At 37.3% G+C, this 21,566-nt stretch overlaps 2 protein-coding genes across 5 annotated transcripts in view; one reads left to right on the top strand and one right to left on the bottom strand.

Annotated features, from left to right (window-relative positions):
* The window catches only part of invs (inversin), a 39,269-nt gene extending 35,808 nt beyond the window's left edge, over positions 1-3,461 (top strand). For all 3 annotated transcript variants that reach the window (XM_053228035.1, XM_053228034.1, XM_026924886.3), the window contains exon 19: positions 1,228-3,461. In XM_053228035.1, coding sequence (XP_053084010.1) covers positions 1,228-1,337 — 110 coding nt within the window. In that variant the 3' untranslated portion in view covers positions 1,338-3,461. The remainder of the gene's footprint in view (positions 1-1,227) is intronic.
* Positions 3,462-3,477: 16 nt separating this feature from the next.
* tex10 (testis expressed 10) overlaps positions 3,478-21,566 on the bottom strand; it is a 32,641-nt gene continuing 14,552 nt past the window's right edge. For both annotated transcript variants that reach the window (XM_034297851.2, XM_034297850.2), the window contains exons 11-16: positions 14,227-14,315; positions 12,613-12,746; positions 8,276-8,356; positions 8,020-8,189; positions 6,185-6,395; positions 3,478-3,698 (exon numbers count right to left, since the gene is read on the bottom strand). In XM_034297851.2, coding sequence (XP_034153742.1) covers positions 3,588-3,698; positions 6,185-6,395; positions 8,020-8,189; positions 8,276-8,356; positions 12,613-12,746; positions 14,227-14,315 — 796 coding nt within the window. In that variant the 3' untranslated portion in view covers positions 3,478-3,587. The remainder of the gene's footprint in view (positions 3,699-6,184; positions 6,396-8,019; positions 8,190-8,275; positions 8,357-12,612; positions 12,747-14,226; positions 14,316-21,566) is intronic.

Raw genomic sequence — 21,566 nt, 5'->3', positions numbered from 1 at the left:
AAAGTGGCCTTCATAATTCTTAAATGGAGGAAGTTTGGAACAACCAGGACTCTTCCTAGAGCTGGCCGCCCAGTTAAACCTAGCAAACTGGTTAGAAGGGCCTTGGTAAGAGAGGTGACCAAGAACCCGATGGTCACTCTGGTTGAGCTCCAGAGATGGAGATGTGTGGAGATGGGAGAAACTTGCAGAAGGTCAACCATCACTGCAACATCACATATCACCTCACATGTACATCTTATAGGGACACATTGCCACATTGTTCATTGCCATAAACTTTTTTTTTTGCTTCAAAGTAAATCATCTCAGAGTGAATAGTCCATCTGGTGTTCCATTAAAAATTGGGATTTTTTTTAAGCAAATGCAAATGCTTTTCATCATATCAGTTTAGAAGATGCCTACACATGGCTGCTTCAAAGTGTCAAAGTGAGAGCTTTAGACTTAGACTTTAGACTGGACCGTAGTCTGGGCCCACAGGCAGTCCTGGGACTGCATACACACTGTCAGAAACAAAAGGTACCAATCTGTACTTTTCCGTGTCGCTGGGGTGGTAGAATCAAGGACAAATAGGCCCCACATGGACAGCCTGAAGATCACTGAGATTACTGAGGATGGTACCACTTAAAAACCATGAAGATGGCTTTGGACCACAATTCATATGAACAGTTATGCTACGATGGCTTAGGACTACAAATGCTATGATAGCTTTAGGACTGCAATTGCCACGAACAGTTTGGCACTCAAGTCTCCATCACTGAACAGTGGATATAAATAGAATTTTGTTGTAAAAAGAATTTCTGTAAAGCTGCTTTGTGACAATGTCCATTGTTAAAAGCACTATACGAATAAAACTGAATTTGAAATATTTTCTACCTTTGGGAAGGTGCATGTGATGTCATTTACTTAGAGTAAAGCTTTAAAAGTACAGGAGTGGTCCTTAAGGTCCAATTATGCACCTTAAATCTTAAAAATATGTACTGTATGCTATATTTATAGTTTTCTATAATTTCTAGGTGAAAAGTTCTAAATACTAAAGTTACAAAGATGTACCCTTGATGGTACCACCCAAGCGACAAGGAAAAGTAAAGAATGGTACCTTTATTTGTGAGAGTGCATTTGACAATATCTATAGCAGGATCTGAAGAATGTTAGCATTGAAATAGTGCTGAAACGTCTGTGTTTTGTGTTTAAATATGGTGTGTGTGTGTGTGTGTGTGTGTGTTTCCTCAGTGAGTGGCGTGGAGTGTGTGCACTTACTAGACTCTCTGAGTCAAGCCAAGCAGTATTCCTATCACCTGCGTCCTCAGAGTGCCAGCAGCCAGAGCAGAACCAAAGACTGAGAGCACCTCAGCACACGTTCTAGTTCATACCCAATGACTGAACCATACACACTAAACAGCTTCATCGAGAGAAACCAACAGACAGAAACCTGACACACACTGTAATCTGCTTATTTATATATTTGTGTCCGGAAACTGACGGGGTCCGGGAACCTAAAAGACACCAGTGAGGTACAGAAGGATGTCATGACAACCACACAGGTCAAAGTTTAAGCCCACAAACAAACATATGCATGAGATGACCTTTTATCCTGTCATCAACTGGTTATGCACCTGTCATATGGGTGACATACACCTGACATAACAAGGCTACCTGCATAGGAGTGCTTAATGCATGCTAAGAAAATATGATGCAATCTGGATACACGTACAAATGCAAGATTTTCACCAGAACAAACATTGTGCTGATTTCTTTGTCCACAAGATAGTTTTTCATAATTGTTTCTACGTTAAAATTGTAAGGCTCCTGTAGAATGTCATTCGACTGATCAGTCTGATCTTGGTTTCATGCTTACTGAGAGCCAAAAAAAACCATTTACTATTGTGTTCTTTACTTTTAAATACAGACGGGTGACAAATTAAAGGATAAAGCAGTGGTTCGGTCATGCTGTGGGAGCCATTTAGCAGCAGAGTATAAATGCACACTTCTCTGTCCAATCATGTTTACATATTCTGTTTTTGTCATTGACTTTTTTTAAGCGAGCCATGTTGTCAGCTCAGTAATTAGTCCAGAGAGGGTGAACAAATGCACATAATTGGCTTGCAACAGAGAATAAGCTACAGAACCTGCAATGATTCTCAGCCATTTTTTTTGTACGTTTTTCACGTCGAGGTCTTGGTTCAAATCGGCTGAAATACTTTGCTAGCCACAATCTGCCAGTTGATACCCCCTGAATTAGAGGGACATTAACTGCAAATTAAAGCATGTACAAAGTTCTTCTGACTGATCACCTTTGTCCTATGGTGAAACATTTTGATCTTGGTGGGCGTGGTCTCATCCAGGGTGACTCCGCCCCATCCATGGGGCATGAGAGCTCACTGAATGGTTGGACGACGCTACTGATCGGAAATTTACCAAGCTGCCTCTGTTGGGTCCTTGAGCAAGACCCTTAATCCTCAAATGCTCAGTTGTATCCTGTCTCAATTGTGAGTCGCTTTGGATAAAAGCGTCAGCCAAATGAGGTAAATGTAAACGTATGCGTTATGGCCTTCACGGTCACCAGATCTCAACCCAGTTGAAAACTTATGGGAGATTTTGGAACGATGTGTTAGTCAGTACTCTCCATCACCATCATTAAAACACTAATTGAGGGAATATCTTTTGGAAGGTTGTTGTTCAGCCCTGCAGTATATTTCCAGAGACTTGTAGAATCTATACCAGAAAGCTGTTCTGGCAGCTTGTGGTGGCTCAACACCTTATTAACATACTTTGTTGGTTTTTTCTTTAATTTGTCCCCCTTCTGTATGCATGTATTATATATTCTATATAATTATATAACCTGTAGATAGATCACAATGTATACGCCATCTACACATTCATATTTGTATCAACTGACATTATTTATTCTACAGCTTTTATCATCGTTTTTTGATACATACGGCTTTGTAAAATCTTTTTATACTGTTGGCATTTCACTGTTGTGTCATAATGCTGAAAGATGCCTCACGATGCATGTTGTGAAGTTTTGCTGCACAGCAGCTGCCAGTGTTTTAACTTTAGGCTTCCACCACAAAGACCTCCGGGGCTTTAGGGTTAAGCTGAGAAATGCGTTAATTACAGAAGTAAATGAAAGGCCTGCAATGTCAGACTGTAGCCACAGGCTGAATTCCCCACTAACAGATGTGCCCGATTCCCCGAGTTATCAATTTCCAAATAGTTTTGATGTTTCCATTTGGTCGTAAAAAATTTCAGTAGCCTTCTTGTAGCAATTACTGAATTTTTTTACCAAATCATTGCAGCGTTTGAACACTTCTGATCATCATTAATGAAGAACTCATGGTACGTCGGTTGTCGAGTGGTTGCTAAGCAGGCATCATTAGCACTTTCCTTGTGTATTTCTATTGTATCCTGTACATGTAAACATGGCTTTACTGTTGTGCTAATAAACAGAAAGAAATCAAGAACACTTTGATTCATTAATTATCCCAACATGTTTATTTTTTCCTCGTAGTCTATAAAAGCAACATTTGTGAACATGGAAAGAGGAAGAAGGTGAGAGGAAAGCAGAGAGGTGAAGATAGCTCAGGAGATTAGTAAATATCCCTCATGGCCATGTTGGCACGGTGACTCGACAGCGTCACGCTGTAGCAGTACAGCAGGTCTGTTAGCCACTGCTCTCGGGTCTCACCACCGTGGTAGCGCTGTCAAAACACACAAACACACACAGAGCAGCAAGTGAATTACATTCAGGTTTTATTGCATTCCATTCATTTTCTATGCATGCGCGCAACATAGAGCTACGATTTCAGCAACGGCGGCAAGCAACTAAGCGACAGTGTGACATTTAAACTGAGATTCTCAACTCTATGCAAATTAGGTATGACAGTAAACAACAAACCCAAACAATTAGCTCGATTAATTCCTTGGGGTAAATCCTAAGTTTAAATAATTAGCTATTATTGTTTCTCGCTGGAACTACAAAAAAACAAAACAAAACAAAAACACTGACAATGCATACCCACAAGCGACAAAAACAGCAGTCGCTTCACAGACCCACAACAGATAAACTACAAGCGAGATGAGCAACTTGTCACTTGTTAATGAGAACGTAGTGTAAGGGAGATTCACAAATTTGTTAAAGAGCCAAAAATTGGAAAATAATAAGCAGTGAAAGGGAATAGTGATAAGAATTTTGTTAAAATAAATAACATAGACTATGTGGCCAAAAGTTTGTGAACACCTGATCATCACACCCATAAGTGCTTCTTCCCCAAACTGTTGCCCCAATGTTGAAGTGCACAATTGTATAGGATGTCTTTGTATGCTGTAGCATTACAATTTCCCTTCAATGGAACTAAGGGGCCCAAACCTGTTCCAGCATGACAATGCCTCTGTGCACAAGCGAGGTCCATGAAGATATGGTTTGCCAGTCTGGAGTGGAAAAGCTCTAATGGCCTACACCTTTGGGATGAGCTGGAACGCCGACTGCACCCCAGGCCTCCTCGCTCAACATCAGTGCCTGAACTCACTAATGCTGTTGTGGCTGAATGGCCAAATCCCCATAGCCACGCTCCAAAATATAGTGGAAATCCTTTCCAGAAGAATGGAGGTTATTAAAACAGCAAAAGGGGGGACTAAATCTTGAATGAGATGTTCAGCAAGCACATATGATCAAGTATGATCCACATACGTTTGGCCAGATAGTATATATTTATTTTAAACTCCATGTGGTGTCTGAGGTGTGGATAATGTGTGATGATTACGTGAAAGCGTAAACTACAGCACCAGCTAACATGCAGCCAGTTGCACTAGTAGAACGTAAGCTCAATCATAGACTCATTTGAACATAAATGGCCACTATGTTCAGGTTTATGCACTACTAAAAATTTAACAGCTGTACCAAGTCGCAGTTTTAACATAGCCTGAAGTTATAACACGTACACCTGAGTAAGTACAACATCCGCTGTAAACAAAACTACTTGGTAATTCTGTTCTAAATGTCCCGCGTACAGAGTAAACAGTGCATTATATTGTGGAGAGTATAATGACTTCTTGATGTAGGAAGTTTTTTTTTTGTGTTCTGTTATCACCAGACATGGCCACCTCGCTGAAATATACTGTACAGCACAAATAAACGTAAGCGATCATAGGATAAACTACAAACAGGCTATTTTTGTATCTACAGTGAATATAAAAAGTCTACACACCCCTGTTAAAATGGCAGGTTTTTGTGATGTAAAAAACTGAAAGCAAAATAAATCATGTCAGATCTTTTAACACCCTCAATGTGAAATTACAACATATTAAGGGAAAATCGGAAAAATAAAAAAAACTTACAATAACCTAGTTGCATAATTGTGCACACCCCTAAACTAATACTTTGTTGAAGCACCTGCCATTTTAACAGGGGTGTGTAGACTTTTTATATCCGTTGTAGCACCATAACGAGTACTTTACTCAGCTAGTGCAAAATGTCCTAGGTCAAATTAATATTATTGGCAAGGTACAACACAAAATGCTGAAAAACATTACAGTTAACGTATTAATATACTGTATGTTATTCTGTCATTCAGCGTAATTTAATGCATATTAAGTCTGCAGCTGCTTCGTTCTTTTTCGTTGCTATGGTTCCTTAGTGGCACCTAAAGTACAAAAAGTCGAGAGATAAATAATTTGACTTTATTGATTATTGAAGAAAATGCTACACTGTGAAAGATGCTAACTGCTTCTATGCGTCTCAATCTTGGATGTACTTCCTGTTTCTGTTGAACGGTGGTTGTGATTGGCTGCTGATGGTGAAATACATCACTGTTTTGATCTACAATCACTTCAAGCACCATTAATTATGAAGTATCTTAAAGTGTCTTGTGGTGCAACTGAAATTCTACACCATGCTAGTGTTAAACTAACGTATGGTTTACTAACTTAGGATCAAACTTGCATTCAACTGGTGCAACTGGCACTTAAATTTTTACTAAAAGTGAAACAATACTAAAAGTATTTTTCCAATCTAAAACAAAAAGGTGATTTTTTTAAATTCTCCACAACATGACCTCCATTTTTAATTATCACTTCAACCTTCTGGATGATCAAGCAGGTGAATATTTATATTACTCAAATGAAGAAACTCCGCAAGTTAGCCAGTTCAAGCACAGAGCAGGGTTGCATGTGTGATCGCGTGGTTTACCGTCAGGTCCTGGACGATGGTCTGCATCAAGGCGGCGTTGGCGGCTACGTGATTGCGGAGCTGTGTGTGCTGCAGGAGCAACGAGAGGATCTGAGCCAGCAGGGGAAGCTCCTCCTCGCACAGGTCACACACACGTAGAGACTGCAGCACCAATCGCAAAAGACGTGGCACTGTGCTCAGCGCAGCAAAACACGCCTCCCATACTGCGTCCCTGTGGAGCAGACAGACGAGTGACAACTGAGTGATTCAAAAAACAATTCTAACCAACAAAAGGAGGTCCATGTGTGTTTGCAGTATTAGAAGCCTAGCTAGTACTATCGTATGGGATAAGTTTTCCAGACACGCTTGTTTAATAATATTGCCAGGGTGCGTCTGTAGTAATTATGGTTGATTCATACTGTATTTGATAAGCAATGTCTGTATAAATTACAGAAATGGGCGTGTCTTCACACAAAAAATTCCATGCGTACTACATACACCTCATTTTAATACAGACTGATTGTTTTTATTACAAGCACTTCTTGTAGGGGGCGTGGCCACGCAAGATCATTGTGCTCATTGTACATTTCTATATTTTATTGTTATGCATTTTAAACTTGGCCAGTATTTGGTTTGAATGGGAGACAACAGAAATGTTTGAGGGCTTCCTGGAGTGACTTTACACTGAATTTTCCCAATTCCCCTAAATTTCATGGCCATACATCAAGCTGTTGCTGAGATATTGCATCACTTCCTGTTTTCAGTCACCATCTCAGCCTGTTTAGCTTGTGTACTAATCATATTTGCCAAGTTTGGTGTAAATGATATCACTTCCTGTATGGTGACTTGAGGTTGGTCTCACAATGCTGTGATCCACATTTCATATTTCAAATTTCAGATTTTCAACATCACGGTCTATGTTGCACTCGACATGACCCAAAGAATCAGAGGAAAGGGTAATCGCATTTCTAAGACGTTGCGTTGTGGCGTTATTATTGCACACATATGTCCAAATTTGTCCTGTTGGTGGTGCTTGGGCCCTAATAATAAATTCTATCAATCTGTGATGTAAACTCATCAAAACCCCTCAAATATGAGCTCACTTCATGTCTACGATTGTGTGCAAAAGTTTGTATCCTCCAAATTTTCTCGATTGGGAGTGTGGGGGAGTCATATATTGAAATTTATTACAATGTTAAAGGATGTTAAAGCCAAAAGCTGATCAGAGTATACTAAACAGTTAGAGGCAGTTACTAATGTAAATACAAGAGGGGATACAAGTGAATAGAAAATATATATATTTTTAATCACACTTAGGCATGGAAACCCCCAAAACTCATTTGTATAATACTGCATTATGCTAGTTTTTGTACTCTGTGGATTTTCAGCTATATGCCAGCTCTTGAACTTTGTAACCTGCATGCTTAATGTTGGCTATGTAAATTGTGTATAAAAGCTACATGCACACCTGTACTTGACATATGTTAACACTTTATAATCTATCTTTATAAGCATTGATGTGAGTCGTCAGAGAGTTGTACTCTATAAACACCAGATAATTGCGCCTGTTACAGCTGGATGGACAATGTAGGGGTGCCTTTTCTTTTGGAAGCATGTCTTTTTCTCTTGTTTTTTGTTTAGTTCTTTTTTTTTTTTTTTTTTGGAATAGGGAAGTTAGCAATATTTGTTTTACTTTTCTAGATTTTCCAAAGTATTTGCATTAAAAGGACAAAACCCTCACATTCCACTGGCACAACAAGCCTGATACTAACTTTTTTTTTTCTGAGATACATTTGCTGCACCCATTTTTGTATTTTGTTATTGTCACATGCACAAATGTATGTGTGAGTGTGCACCTCTTGCGGGCACTTTGCTCCAGCTGCAGCAGCAGACTGAGCATGCTCAGACAACAGTCAGCCAAGAAGTGGAGGAGTGTGTCGTTGGGCAGGAGGTTGTGATCCAGCAACCGTGGAATACACCTCAGCAGGGCGGCACACATGCAGTCCGGCACGACTACCAACCCACACTAGATGTACGTACAGAGACAGTCAGTCACTTAGATCCATAATGTGAGATTTTTTTTAAACCTATTATGCACAGCATTACACTCACCAGGTTCTTGATGATGGCATTTTGCAAGATTTCAAAACACTGCCCTCGAGAACCCAACGTCTCCAAACAGTGACATACTTCCTATAGGCAGAAACAGTGCAAATGTTTATTTCTAGAAAACAAAAAAGGAGCACTTGCTAAAATATATGTGCTTTAGATATGGAAATCTTTGCAATGTTTCTTCTTTTGAAAGTGCTCAAGAAAGTGCTTTCTTCTTTTGAAAGTGCTCATGAAAATTAGCAAAAATAACCAGTAGTGCAATTTTTTTTTAAACACCTTTTTTCAAAATTAACTTTTTTTTTATTATTATTTTTTATTAACATCTTCTTGTACAATGTCTTACAAGATTGTAGAAGGATCCTCCTCCATACAGAATATTATAAACCCATTATATTCTCAGGTTTTTGCGTGTGGACTTCTGTCTTCAATTCAGACCACATTTTCAGTACGGTTAAAATCCTGACACATAGTGACGCTCAATGCAAAACATTGATTTTTGTGTTTATTTAACAATTTCTGTGTTTATTTGTAAGTATGTTTGGCTTATCACCTCATTGAAAGCTTTATCTATGCCTAAGTCTGAACTTCCTAGCAGAGGCAACCAGATTTTGGGCTGAAATATCCTGGCATTTAGCAGAATTCATAATATCATTAATCTTCACAAGAGATGACAAGCAAAAAGATGCATTTTGGTTTCATCTGACCACAGTTCCTTTTTTTTTATAAGATTTGCACAGATTAATAACATGGCTGTGAGTGCCAAGTAAAACACATTCAGAGAGAATTCAAGGCTGTGTTCCAAACCACATAATGTGCGCCAATAGTAATGACATTAATGGTGTACTGTGAAACTTTTTTTTTTTTTTTTTTAGTACAGTAGCATGCAGTTTGGGATGCAGACCCCGTAGCAGTGACTCTCAGGATATAATCATCTACTAACAGTACTGAAGCTTCATGAGGACCAGTTACTGAGCACCAGGTGAAAAACTAAGACCACCAATCTCACACCATGTTTCTTTGTTAGCTCATATCTTTCTACCTTGGACGCAGATAGATGTGTTCTGGCCCACTAACTCTACAGTTCTACACTGTAGAGAACAAAACAATCTCCTCTGATCGCTTCTACTGCTTGTATTTTTGTTACATGATCTGTGGGCTCTGATTGAATTTTACTATCTAATCAAGGCATTTTGTTCTTCAGCCTGTCAAACACAGTAGACACGAGCTGGATAACGTTGCCATTCCAGTAAAAAAAAAAAAACGGAGCAAAAATGTAACTTACCCTTATATTTATTTCTTGGTTCTACATTTATGTGTGAATATAAAATTTATATTTAGACTTATAGAAAAGCTAAATTCCATCACTCCTGAATCCATTTTGTTGATTACATCAGACTCTCTCATGCTTTAACTTCCATTTTGTTTGTTTATAGTCTCTCACGCTTACTCTCCCCTGATTGGCTGACAGCTCTTGTCTGTCACTATATAGTCAGACTTCTTTCATGCCTAACGCTACCAAACACATATTACAGGACTGTCAGAGTGACTCAGCCACTCAGGAACATCATATTATAGAGTGTCCCCTGACTCAAACATTTTAACAACAAAAAATATATGTATATATACTGAAGTTTTGACAATGAAAAAAATTAAAAAGTTTAAAAGGATTTTATTTTAGAACAAAAATTTTGACCTTTTGCTTTGGGTTCTTTTCAAATGAATTTTTCTATGGATATTATGCTTAAAAAACAGTATTATTACACTCCACATAATCTAAAATCATGATAATGACTATTTGTAATGGTAAGGAAAATATGTATTGATATTTTTTATTGCCAGATATAAGGCAAAAACCTGCACTCCACAACTGATTAAACCTGAGTGCACAAATATTGAGGATGAGATAAAGAAACCTTCGATAAAAGAAAGGCCTTCAAAGAACAAAAGGCTACCACACACACACACACACACACACACACACACACACACACATACACACACACACAGGCTTTAAAGGGTTACCTAGCCACTGATAGCTGTTAGTGGTAATGGATGTTGACGCTGGACAGATTAGCGACGGCTCGTCGTTGTTTCGACTGAAATTTTATGAGGACAAACAATAAATACGTGTGTGTGTGTGTGTGTGTGTGTGTGTGTGTCGTACAAGCTGAAATCAAATAGTGCTAATAGAATTAGAGAGGATTGAATTAAACAGATGAAGGCAGATGGGACTGTCATTCAGAGCAGGTTATTATCTGACATTAATCAAACTAACCGTGTTAACGCACATTACACACAATTTAGATTGGATACACCTGATTGCCAATAAAGCAGTGAACATCCAGCAGTTATGCGCACACATACACACACACACACACACACAGTCATATTTTTAAATCTAGGCATCTAATTAACACTCTTAAGTGCTGGAAATTGTGCAAAACATTTTTTTTAAGTGTTCATGAAGATTATAAAGAATGTACACATTATGTTCCATATTTAGGAAAAGGAAAAAAAAAACTGAAATTAAAACAAAAAAAAAGAAATCTGAGTTTGCTGATACCTTTATTTAGTGTCTGCAACATTAATTTAATAATGAAAATAAAAATAATTACATTAAAATTTTACAATTTTAAAGATTCACTACAAATTTTTTAACATTAAATCAGCTGCTTCCAAGGTTTGTAATCGGTAATAAAAACAACGGAGAAAAAAGATAATACCATCAATATTTCAGAAAAGTGTATTGTGACATATTTGATCACAATATTTATAGTCATATTGCCAAGCCCTACTTAATAACATTCACATGAAAAGCTACACTGCAAAAACTGACATCTTACCAAGTAAAAATTTCATGAAAAAAATCAAATTTATTTAGTATTTCCTATTATAAGATTGCAGTAAACCAAATCTAAAATTATTAAACTTATTTTGGGACATTTTTACTCATTTAAAGCTTTTCTTGTTCTATTGGCAGGTCAGTTTGCTTCTTTCTAGAAATAAATGCTTAAAATGAACAAAATTATCTAGCCAATAGACCAAGACTATTATAGGCTTGAAATGAGTTTTAAAAAAAAAAAAGTCTAGAAATAGGTTTAATAATCTTATATTTGGTTTATGGTAATCTTATAATAGGAAATACTAGATACATTTGACTATATTCAGTATATTTTCACATGCTAAGATGTCATTTCTTGCAGTGTAAACTGTACTATTTATGTATTAAACTATTAAACAGTGACAGGAAATGTTAGGTAGACACAGAAATATGCAGATTTTTGGTTCCTAATGCCACAGGTTGTTCAGAAAATTTCCAAATGTTAACTACGAGTTACAAAACAAAGACACGACCACTGTCAAAAGATTGTAATTTTCATAATTCTGACATGACGTGAACAGGACTAGTGCGGAGGGTCAGAATCTAAAGTGTTGGAAGAGGATTCTGTGTTAATCATGATGTATTTTGATTTGAATAGTAGGATACTATTTCTCAAAAAGTTTGGCCAAAGTGTTTTAAGAGAGGCAGTATGAGGCTATTTCTCAACTTGGATTAATTAAGTTTGATGTTGACATTGAAGGTGTACTTTATGAGTGTGTGTGTGTGTGTGTGTGTGTGTAGGATGACTCCTTCCCTCATTAGACCTTATTATTCTCCATCAGCCTCACCTGTTGGCATCACCTCTCATTACAGTATCCGTGGTGATGCGAGCCGTTACAGCCATGCACAGAATCACTGATTGACTCAGACGTCGAAATGAAAGCTTGTCCGAAATTGTAGTGAGGAATTATCAAGCCCCGTGTGCGTGTGCATGTGTGTGTATGAGTGAGTGAGAGATGTAAAAGAAGCTGTTAGGGAGTTAGGGAGAGAGAGAACCTAGCCGGAGGGCACGCTTTTTGTCAGGTTTTAATTTCCGTGTAAAATGTCAGCCGCTGATGGTGTCCGCTGGCTGGCATTAGCATTTCGCTTTAGCCAGCGGCACTCCGATAACCAGCCCTTATTGAAATATGGAGCCGGTGCGCCGTGATAACCCCCTCCCCCCAACACGTCTGCTCTCCAGGGGGGACCTACATCACTCACGTGTGTGGAATACGAACTGTGGATGGTCCGTTTATTTGATAACAGCTAAAATAAGGGGTTGATTGACAAGGCATGAAAGAAGGAGGCGCCTGGTATAAACTCCATTACGCCTACTTAGGGGTCAGGAAGAAAAGTGTGTGTGTGTGTGTGTGTGTGTGTGTCAGTCATCACGGTCGTTTAGGCATGCCAAGCTGGCACAGATGAGAAACAACTGAGCCTTGACTACAGACAGAGAGAGAGAGAAAAGAATTCTCACCTCGACCACGTCCCAGTGGTGCGTGAACTGCTCGAGTGGTGTGGTGAACACGCTGAGGGGTGAGAGGGCTGACGAGGGCAGCATCCCTTCATCATCTGCCTGCTGTAGGGTCCTCAGTCTCTCAGATGAGAAACCTGAGAAGCAGAATGTAGTAAGAGCAAATTTTGAGATGATGAAAATAAATAGGGTTCTAAAAATGTGCCTTTTTTGGAGGAAAAAAGGTCAAATATACAGCGGAGAATGGTCAGACTGGTTCAAGCTGACGGGAAGGCTAGAGTAACTCAAATAACTACTCTTTACAACCGTGGTGAGGAGGAAAGCATCTCAGAACGCACAGCACATTGAACCTTCAGGTGGATGGGCTATAACTGTAGCAGATCACGTCAGGTTCCATTACTGAGAGCCAAGAGCAGGAAGCTACACTGGACGGACTGGAAAAATGCTGTCTGATCTGTTGAACCTTAGTTTCTGCTGCGACATGCAGATGGTAGGGTCAGAATTTAGTGTCAGCAGCATGAATCCATGGAGCCAACCTGCCTCGTGTCAACAAGTTCACCTTGATGGTGGTGGTGTAATGGTGCGGGGAACGTTTTCCGCTTAATGTTTAGGCCCATTAATACCAACTGAGCATTCTTTGAATGCCACAACCTTTCTGAATATCGTTGCTGACCACGTGCGTCCCTTTATGGCCACAATTTACCCATGCCATATCTACTTCCAGTATGATGAAACATCATATCAGAAACCACAAATGGTCTCACTTGTGGTTTCTGATATGGGAGTGGTTGGTGGGTGCTGGTGGGGTTTCATCCAGTATTACAATATTAGTATGGTGTAAAAAAAAAAAAATAAAATAATAAAAAAAAATAATAATAAATAAAAAAAAAAACCTAGAGTTGTTCTATGTGGTTAACATTCTTTTTATTAACACTGGTATTATCTTACACTGGGGCACTTATTGTACTTTATGTAGTTGTGTGTACAACGTCCCAGCACTCTCTTAGCTCACACTGTGTGGTGAATGTGTGAATGAGCCTTAAAAATGGGAAAAGAGTTATTAATTTATGAAATAAAGACTGAGTTTGTTAAGTTTCACATTACCACAAGATGTTCCTTTATTACAGGTAACACATGGTCACATAGTGCACGTTAAGCTATTGATAGCAATGTCATACTCTGGCTTCAGATCAGTTCTGAAGGCTGAGAGGCTCATAGTGAGACTTTAGAAACATTTTGACAAATTCTACAATAGAGCTATATTTCTCATTCTCATTTCTCATTCTCTTTTTTCAGCCAGAAACCACAGTGGGTGTAAAAACCGTCATAAATGTTTCTAACATCCAGTCACTATGAAATATGTATCATCACAAAATTCTTGTTATTATTAACATTATTAACCCCTAAGGGTCAATAAAGAAAAAATGAAATAAAATTAAAATAAAAAAAGTTGGAATTAAAAAGTAAAAGAACTTGTTCTTGATACTATAAGAATAGAAATGATGACGTGAACAGAGTACGCATGTGCACTCAATTTACTTTTTGTCACTGTAACGTTACCCAAAAAGCTCATTATAATTTATATTCGAGTGTGTGTGTGTGTGTGTGTGTGTGTACCTGTCAGTGTTGAGAAAAGGAAACTGAAGTAATCCACGTCCCGCACTGGCACATCCTGCGAACTGCTGGACCAGCCACTTAAAGGAGACCTGCACAAGACCACACACACACACACACACACACACACACACACACACACACACACACACACACACACACACATTACTGCGCAGTGGTCCAGCACTGATCCGCTCTCCCATTACAATGTGCCCCACTGTGCTTGTGTGTGCACTGAAAATGTCAGTCTAAAAATACCAGACACCTGAGATCCCCCCATTTCCTCTAAGAACACATTAAAAAAGTGGCCAGTGTTAATATATGAACGTTCACACACGGCTGCGTCGAACACAATCTGATGCACAGAATCCCTATCCTTACTTTACCTCTGCTGGTTCAGCTCAGCACACGAGCATCCTTGCCGGATTTTCCCCCCAGAACATTCTTTAACTTAGACGCGATCCAATAGTGCTCAAGTCACCGAATGCATTTTCTTCACTTCTAACAGTGAGAATCAATTACTGTGTTTTGACTTGGGAAGGATGTTTTAAATGATGTGGTTTCTTTTAAAATCACATTTAACTGAATCAAGTTTCAACATAGAAAATCAGGAATGGAGTCTATGATATTATTATTATTATTATTATTATTATTATTATTATTAGTAGTAGTAGTAGTAGTAATAATATGGTGCAAATCACAACACACCATTATCAAAGCTATTATATGCACTATTATTAATAAATTCTTATAATTATTAGACAATTCTGCTCATGTGAATTGAACAAGTTTAATCCAAACCTCAAGAACTCAAAAACAATAATATATATATAAATATAAATTAAATAATGTCAGTTAAATAATGTCAACTTGGACCTAATGTGGTCTGTTGGTGGAAAGTTGGCTCAGATAAATAGTCAGAATATTACTGTACAAATTTGAATAATGAGTCTAATATTTATATAGTTGGATTATGTTCGTACAAAAAATAAATCTATGCTGAGGGGTTTTGTGAAATTTATTTTACAGTTAAACGGGTCCCTGGCAGTAGGAGAGTTTTGAGAATCCTTGCTCTAGAGACCCTGGGCTGCACAACACGTCATTTGGTGCTACTGGCTTTTGCATTCTTTGTTTTTACATTACTATGCATTTTACAACTGCAGTATTTGATAAAAATAAAAATCATAAAGCAGTAATTTGTCTGTTTTTTCTAATAAACAGTGCACTTCTTAGTTAAAGTAATATATATTAAGTTATATATATCTTTTGTTAATTGTTCTTGCCATATTGGGCTTTACAATCTATTTTCTTTCAACTGCAATTATAAATAAACTTATGCAGTGCAGTCTTAAAAAGAATCCCGTTTTTCCTTAACTTGTTAAAGAACTTGTTAAGAAGTGCAAAACTGAAAATGGAAACGCTGAAATATGCATTTTAAAACAACTCAAACACACTCAAACTGCCACTTTACTGGATCACCGAGATAATTACAGAACCGTTTCAGAGTCATGCTTTTCTATAAAAGAAATTTGAGCAAGGCTGCTCATGTGTGTGTGTGTGTGTGTGTCCATATGCATGTGTGGTGTGCATTCAAGGACAATATGCTCACTGTCTCTGCTAAATGGATTATTTCAGATTGGGCAATGTAGAGAAGTGGGCCAAAAAAATGATTTCAATTTGCATGTGGAACGGTTTCATGTGATGTGTTTAAATATCTCATAAACCATCAATCACGGGGTGCACATCGTCTACACATGGTCTCTCAAACATTTGTGTAAAACTAAACTATTACAGCACTGTAATGGGTTTCAACACATATTTACTGTTTTTGTAATATATTAAAAATCTCATTCTGATGCATGCATGTATAAAAAAAAAAAATAGAGGCAATTTAAGAAAAAAAAAACCAAAAAACAAATTCTTAGAAGCTTCCTACAGATCATTTCTTTTCCCTGAAGATGCTGCACTTCTCGATGCTGCGCTCAATGACTGATTCTTTGTTCATCTTCACACTATTCCTCTGGACGTAATCATCCCTGTTATGAAAGTGACCTGTAACTGAATCCTGCTGTTGCGGCTGCATGATCCATATACACCAAGCACATCTAACAGCCATATCATCCACTGGAAACAGCAGACATGTTTAAATATTTAGCAGGAAACATGACGTCTGCGTACAGACCCAGGTGTAGTGTGAGGCTGCTGTAATCAGATTTGGATGTTGTGTGCACGTGTGGCTTTTATAATGTAATGAATTTCCATCAGTTCACAAGCACATGTATATAGATCATATACAGATCCATTTACACACAGTTTTGCATCAAATCGAGCACTCAGGGGCTTTTCTAATAATTCATCTGGGCCTGTAATTAAATCAACCAACCATAAACATTGTGTAGGATGTCCCTAATGTAGTACATATGTGTATTTTTTTTTTTTTAGTATATCTGTATTCTGTGACTAGAAAAGCTGCAATAGTTTTAACATTAAATGTTATGCTACAGTGGTATAAAAAAAACCCACAAAAATTCTTTCTAGGTTGCGCACTTTGTAACAGGGAACAAGCACGCGCACTGAAAATAAGAAAAATATACTTCTACATTGTTTTGGTCCTCATTATGTGTGGTTTAAACAATATTCTGGAAGTTTTCCTGATGTTGAAATATGAATAATGTTGAAAATGAGAGATAGAAATAACAACTTCTAAGCAGAATTGTAAAATGTAATAAAATGATCACTGGATTTTAAATTAAAGTGCATGCATTGCACCGTATTTTTCTACTCTTAATAAATATTTCTGTGGAAGACATTAAGATTTGAATGTTTAAAAGACACTGAATTTTGAATAATGAAATTTAAACACCACTGAATCCATAACATGGAATACATTACGCTGAAAATCCACACATTTGTATTATTTGCTCTGAAATAAGTGAAGTAGTTTTATTTCAGTGTTTTAAAATAAAAAATAAATAAATAAAACCAGCTACAAATATTCAAATCATTTTTTTCCTGCTCAATGTTCACAAATTTAGATTTAATTATTCAGTTTTCAGATATTAAAAAACTATTCGAGTTGCGCAATCCAGTGCTCAAATTTGACCAGTCAAATTCAGATTGCAAAATTCACAACACAAGTTAAACATCTGGGCTTTCAAGGCAGAGGCAGAGGCAAAGGCAAAGGCAGGCAATGCTGGAATGAGAAACGGAGAACTGGATAGATATCGGTTCATTGCATTTCAGGCTCGATTGCATTTGCCTTTCCCAGATCAGAATTTGGGAACACCTGGAGAAAAAAAAAAAACTGAACGTAGAAGCTTGATTTTTTTTTTTTTTTTTTTTTTTGAAAGTGTGAATTTTAAAATGCGAATTTCTAAACACTGAAAATATCAAGGAGGTCAGTTCAAAAACAAATAAATATAGATGCATGGGTTTTCATGTAATGTATTTCTATGCTATGAATTCAAATTACATTTCGTTGTTAAAAATATAAAAATACAAAGGCTTTTAATGTTCAAATCTTTATGTCTAATCTTTTTGCTTCCATGGTATTCCCGCCTGACGCTCAGCGTTCCCAGGACAGGCTCCAGGTCCACTGCAACCCAGATAAAGCTGTTAATGAAGATGAACAATTGGACTACTGATTTTCTAATGTTAAATGGTCACCGAAAAAAAAAAACCCACAATAGTATTAATAATTATGAGTAATTTTTTGTTATAAAAGCAGCCGTACATTATGTTTTTAATTAAGGGCATTTAGTGAATTTACTCAATTTACTCTCAATGTTTTCTCCGGTTCAAGCTTAGTGATTTCAAACTCGGAAGCCGCTTGTTTATCTGATATGTAAATTATCTTAATATGTTCACTCAAAATGCCTAATAAAATTGGCAATTTCTTTACTAATACTTTATGAAGGTTGGCACAGAGAAATCTTTTACCCCATCAGGCCTTGTTTACGCCTCGAACACGACTAAACTTATGCATGGGCTCGACCCACAGATTTAAGCAGTTATTTCAATAAACAAAGGATTCTAGATCATTATAAACAAACCACTACAAAAACCACTTTATCAATAAAAGAAAAGCTTTTGTCAAATTATTTCTCTCAGGAGATTATGTCATTCTTTGTTAAGAAGTTTTTTTTTTGTTTTTTTTTTTAACCGAAAACAGTACCAACAGCTACTAATGCATAACACAGAGAGGATCTGTATAATTGAGAAAAATGTGTCTGTATCAGATGTTAGTTGTTAGAAGACGACAATTAACATGTTTTAAAGGTAAGAGCACGCTTGCGTTATTACTTGAATGTTGTAACAATTATTTAAATAAATAATGCAAGTGATGCGTGAACAGGATGTATAGATATATGAATCTGAAATATGAGGATTTCGCAAACTGCTAAAAATGGATCGTCTTCAGTTTTAACTAATGTGTTCTGAATGACTCAAGTCAAATTTTGTTTAAACAGTTCTTGGCTCAGAATTTTGGAACTGTTTTTCATGTACAGAAAATTATTAACAGTAATTTAAAAATACTTTTGAACACATTCTAAATGGATTTTCCAATAAAAAAAAAAAGACAAAAATTTGAACATACTTCTTGAACATTGACTTGAAAGAAAAAAAAAAAAAACACTGAACATGCAGTGAATAAGCTATTAAATTTCTTTTTCTTTAATATTGGTCATTGTGAGTGAGAAACCTTGCATCCATTAAAATACAATTTCTTTAAAACTTCTGAAAATGGTGTAAATTTTTTCAGTAAAGCATTAAAATATTGAAAGTTCATTTGAATAGAGAATAAGAAAAACTGTATTACTTCAAGCAGCCTAGTCTTAGGCGCTTAAGTAAAATGAACATTACAACTTAAGCCTGCTACCACTACATAAACAGACAAGTGACAAATTTAAAAAAAAAAAAAAAAAAAAAAAAATCCGGTGGCTCTGTTATGCTGCTGCATTTTGCTGGCATGGTTTGGGCTGACTCATCCCCTTAGAGCAAAGCGTCACTGCAAATCATTACGAAGTCCTTCTGACTGATCACCTTTATCCTATGATGAACCATTTCTATCCAGATGGAAGTGGTCTCATCTTCCGAGATGAACCCCCCAACCCCCCCGCCATCCACAGGGCACAGGGGTCAGTGAATAATTTGAGGAGTATGAAAATGATGTAAAATCATATGCTATGGTCTTTACAGTCACCAGATATCAAACAAATTGTACAGCTATGGGAGGTTTTGGACTGCTGCGTTAGACAGCGCTCTCTACCACCATTATCAAAACATCAAATGAATATGAACGAATGGGAATATAGTTTGGAAGAATGGTGTTCATAGCTCCAGTACAGTTCCGCAGACTTGCGGTTTAGGATGTGGTCAGGAGTTTGAGTGACCCAAGGCATGCTGCAATTGCCAAACATCAAGGGACGATACAAACTGTATAAACAGTGCAATACTGCCCCCTACTGCCTATGCAGAATGGCAAGCAGTAGCCATTACCTCTAGTGCCCTTAGTCCTGTCTATGCTCTACGCACATCCTAGTGAGCAAACAGCCCCGAGGAACTGAAGTGTATCACACACACACACAGACAAGCACAATATCACACACTCACTGTGTTCGCAGACAGAGCTCCCATTAGAATTGTAAGAAAAAACACAAATAAAAGAGTGGCTTTAGGCTAGTGTCTAAAAACCACAGTGGGGCCACAGCATCTTTCTCTCTCTCTCTCTCTCTCTCTCACACACACACACACGCACGCACACACACAGACACACACACATACACACACCCTGATGCTCACAGCATGTGGTTGACTTTAGAATATGCTGTCAATCAATCACTGCTCGTGTTCCACAACTCAAAAAAAAAAAAAAAAATTATAATAATAAAAAAAAAATAAATAAAAATTGCAGCCATTCCCCAGAGAACATGGAACTTCAAGGACATTTAAAGTGCAAATGTGTGTTTTGCAACTAGACCCATGTCTAAGTACAATGAAAGTCTCTAATAATAAAATCTACACTAACAGTGAATACATTGTACCTGTATGCTGGATGACCTCTGTTTGAGCTGAACAATGACTGCTGTTTTTTTCCGACCAATCAGAGCTAATGACAAATGGTTACAGGCCAATCAGACATTAAGAGGGAAATTAAACTGCCTTTAATCATGCTCTGGCTGTTTAAATTGGTTGATTCTATTACACAAACTCCTCGACTGCTGTCTCCGCTTAGCTGCCCTGAACCTTCTGGAGTCAAGCCTTCATACCTGTCTGGGGGTCTGGGGTTTGAATCTAGACTCACACCCACACAGATCCACAAAATTGCGTGTTCCTGCACATGGGATTGATCAATAAATAGTTCTGTACTACAGCGCTGTTGAATTCTTTAATCTGATTGGTTAGAAGGTGTTGATTCATTTACTATAACTGCAGCTCTGTCAGTAATTCTAGCTGTAATTCAAATCACAGGTTTATATTAATGCACTTGTCCTCATATATTGTTGTTTCTATAGCAGCAACTCATTCTCAAGGACTCGTATAGAGGACGCTCCACATAAACAAATAAGATGATTATAAACATGTTATTTAACATGGTGTAGCTTTCTGTAAGGGGACATTTATTTCAGATTTATGGAAGGAGTCTCCAGTATCAGCACTAAGTTTTCCACCACATGGACAAAATTCAGGACAGAGAAGTTTACGCATTGCAATTTCTCTTACATTTAACGTGACAAGCTGCATTTTTTTTTTTCGTATTAACTTTAAGAGAGAGAGAAAAATAGATGCTGGTGATGGAATGATCTTGTAGTTGCTATAACATAAGTGACAACAGGGACTAACTTTCGCAGATGTTCCACAGTACTAAAGGAAATAAAACATGCTTAAGAAGTATGCCGTGTCATTCTTTAGTAAATTAATTAAAAAATAAATAAATAAATAAATAATGGTAGTGTTGGCAAAATGGTGTGGTGTAAGAGGAATAAAACGCTTCAGGATGCACTGTTATAGGTAAATAATCCACTTCATGGTGGTAACAGTAACTCTGCTTCATGTCAGGCTGTTATTACACCACCCTGTTAACTGATTATTTTCCTATTACAACACACCCCATCATGTTTTATCCTTTACATAATACCTGAATAGTAAAAGAAATTGATAATGGGGAGCTAGAAAGAAATTTCTGTTCCATTGTCCCTATCTCTGTCCCATGTTTTTCTACATGAATGTTATAATGAACATTACGAATCTGATTATACAACAATAAATCATACTTTTTCTATGGCGACTTCTTCAACATCATTTTACCACCTTAAGCGAACACAAATTTTTGTTAGATTTAA

Source organism: Pangasianodon hypophthalmus, chromosome 22, assembly GCF_027358585.1.
Source record: "Pangasianodon hypophthalmus isolate fPanHyp1 chromosome 22, fPanHyp1.pri, whole genome shotgun sequence".
In the NCBI taxonomy this organism is placed as follows: Eukaryota; Metazoa; Chordata; class Actinopteri; order Siluriformes; family Pangasiidae; genus Pangasianodon; species Pangasianodon hypophthalmus.
This window is presented reverse-complemented; position numbering and strand designations above follow the sequence as displayed.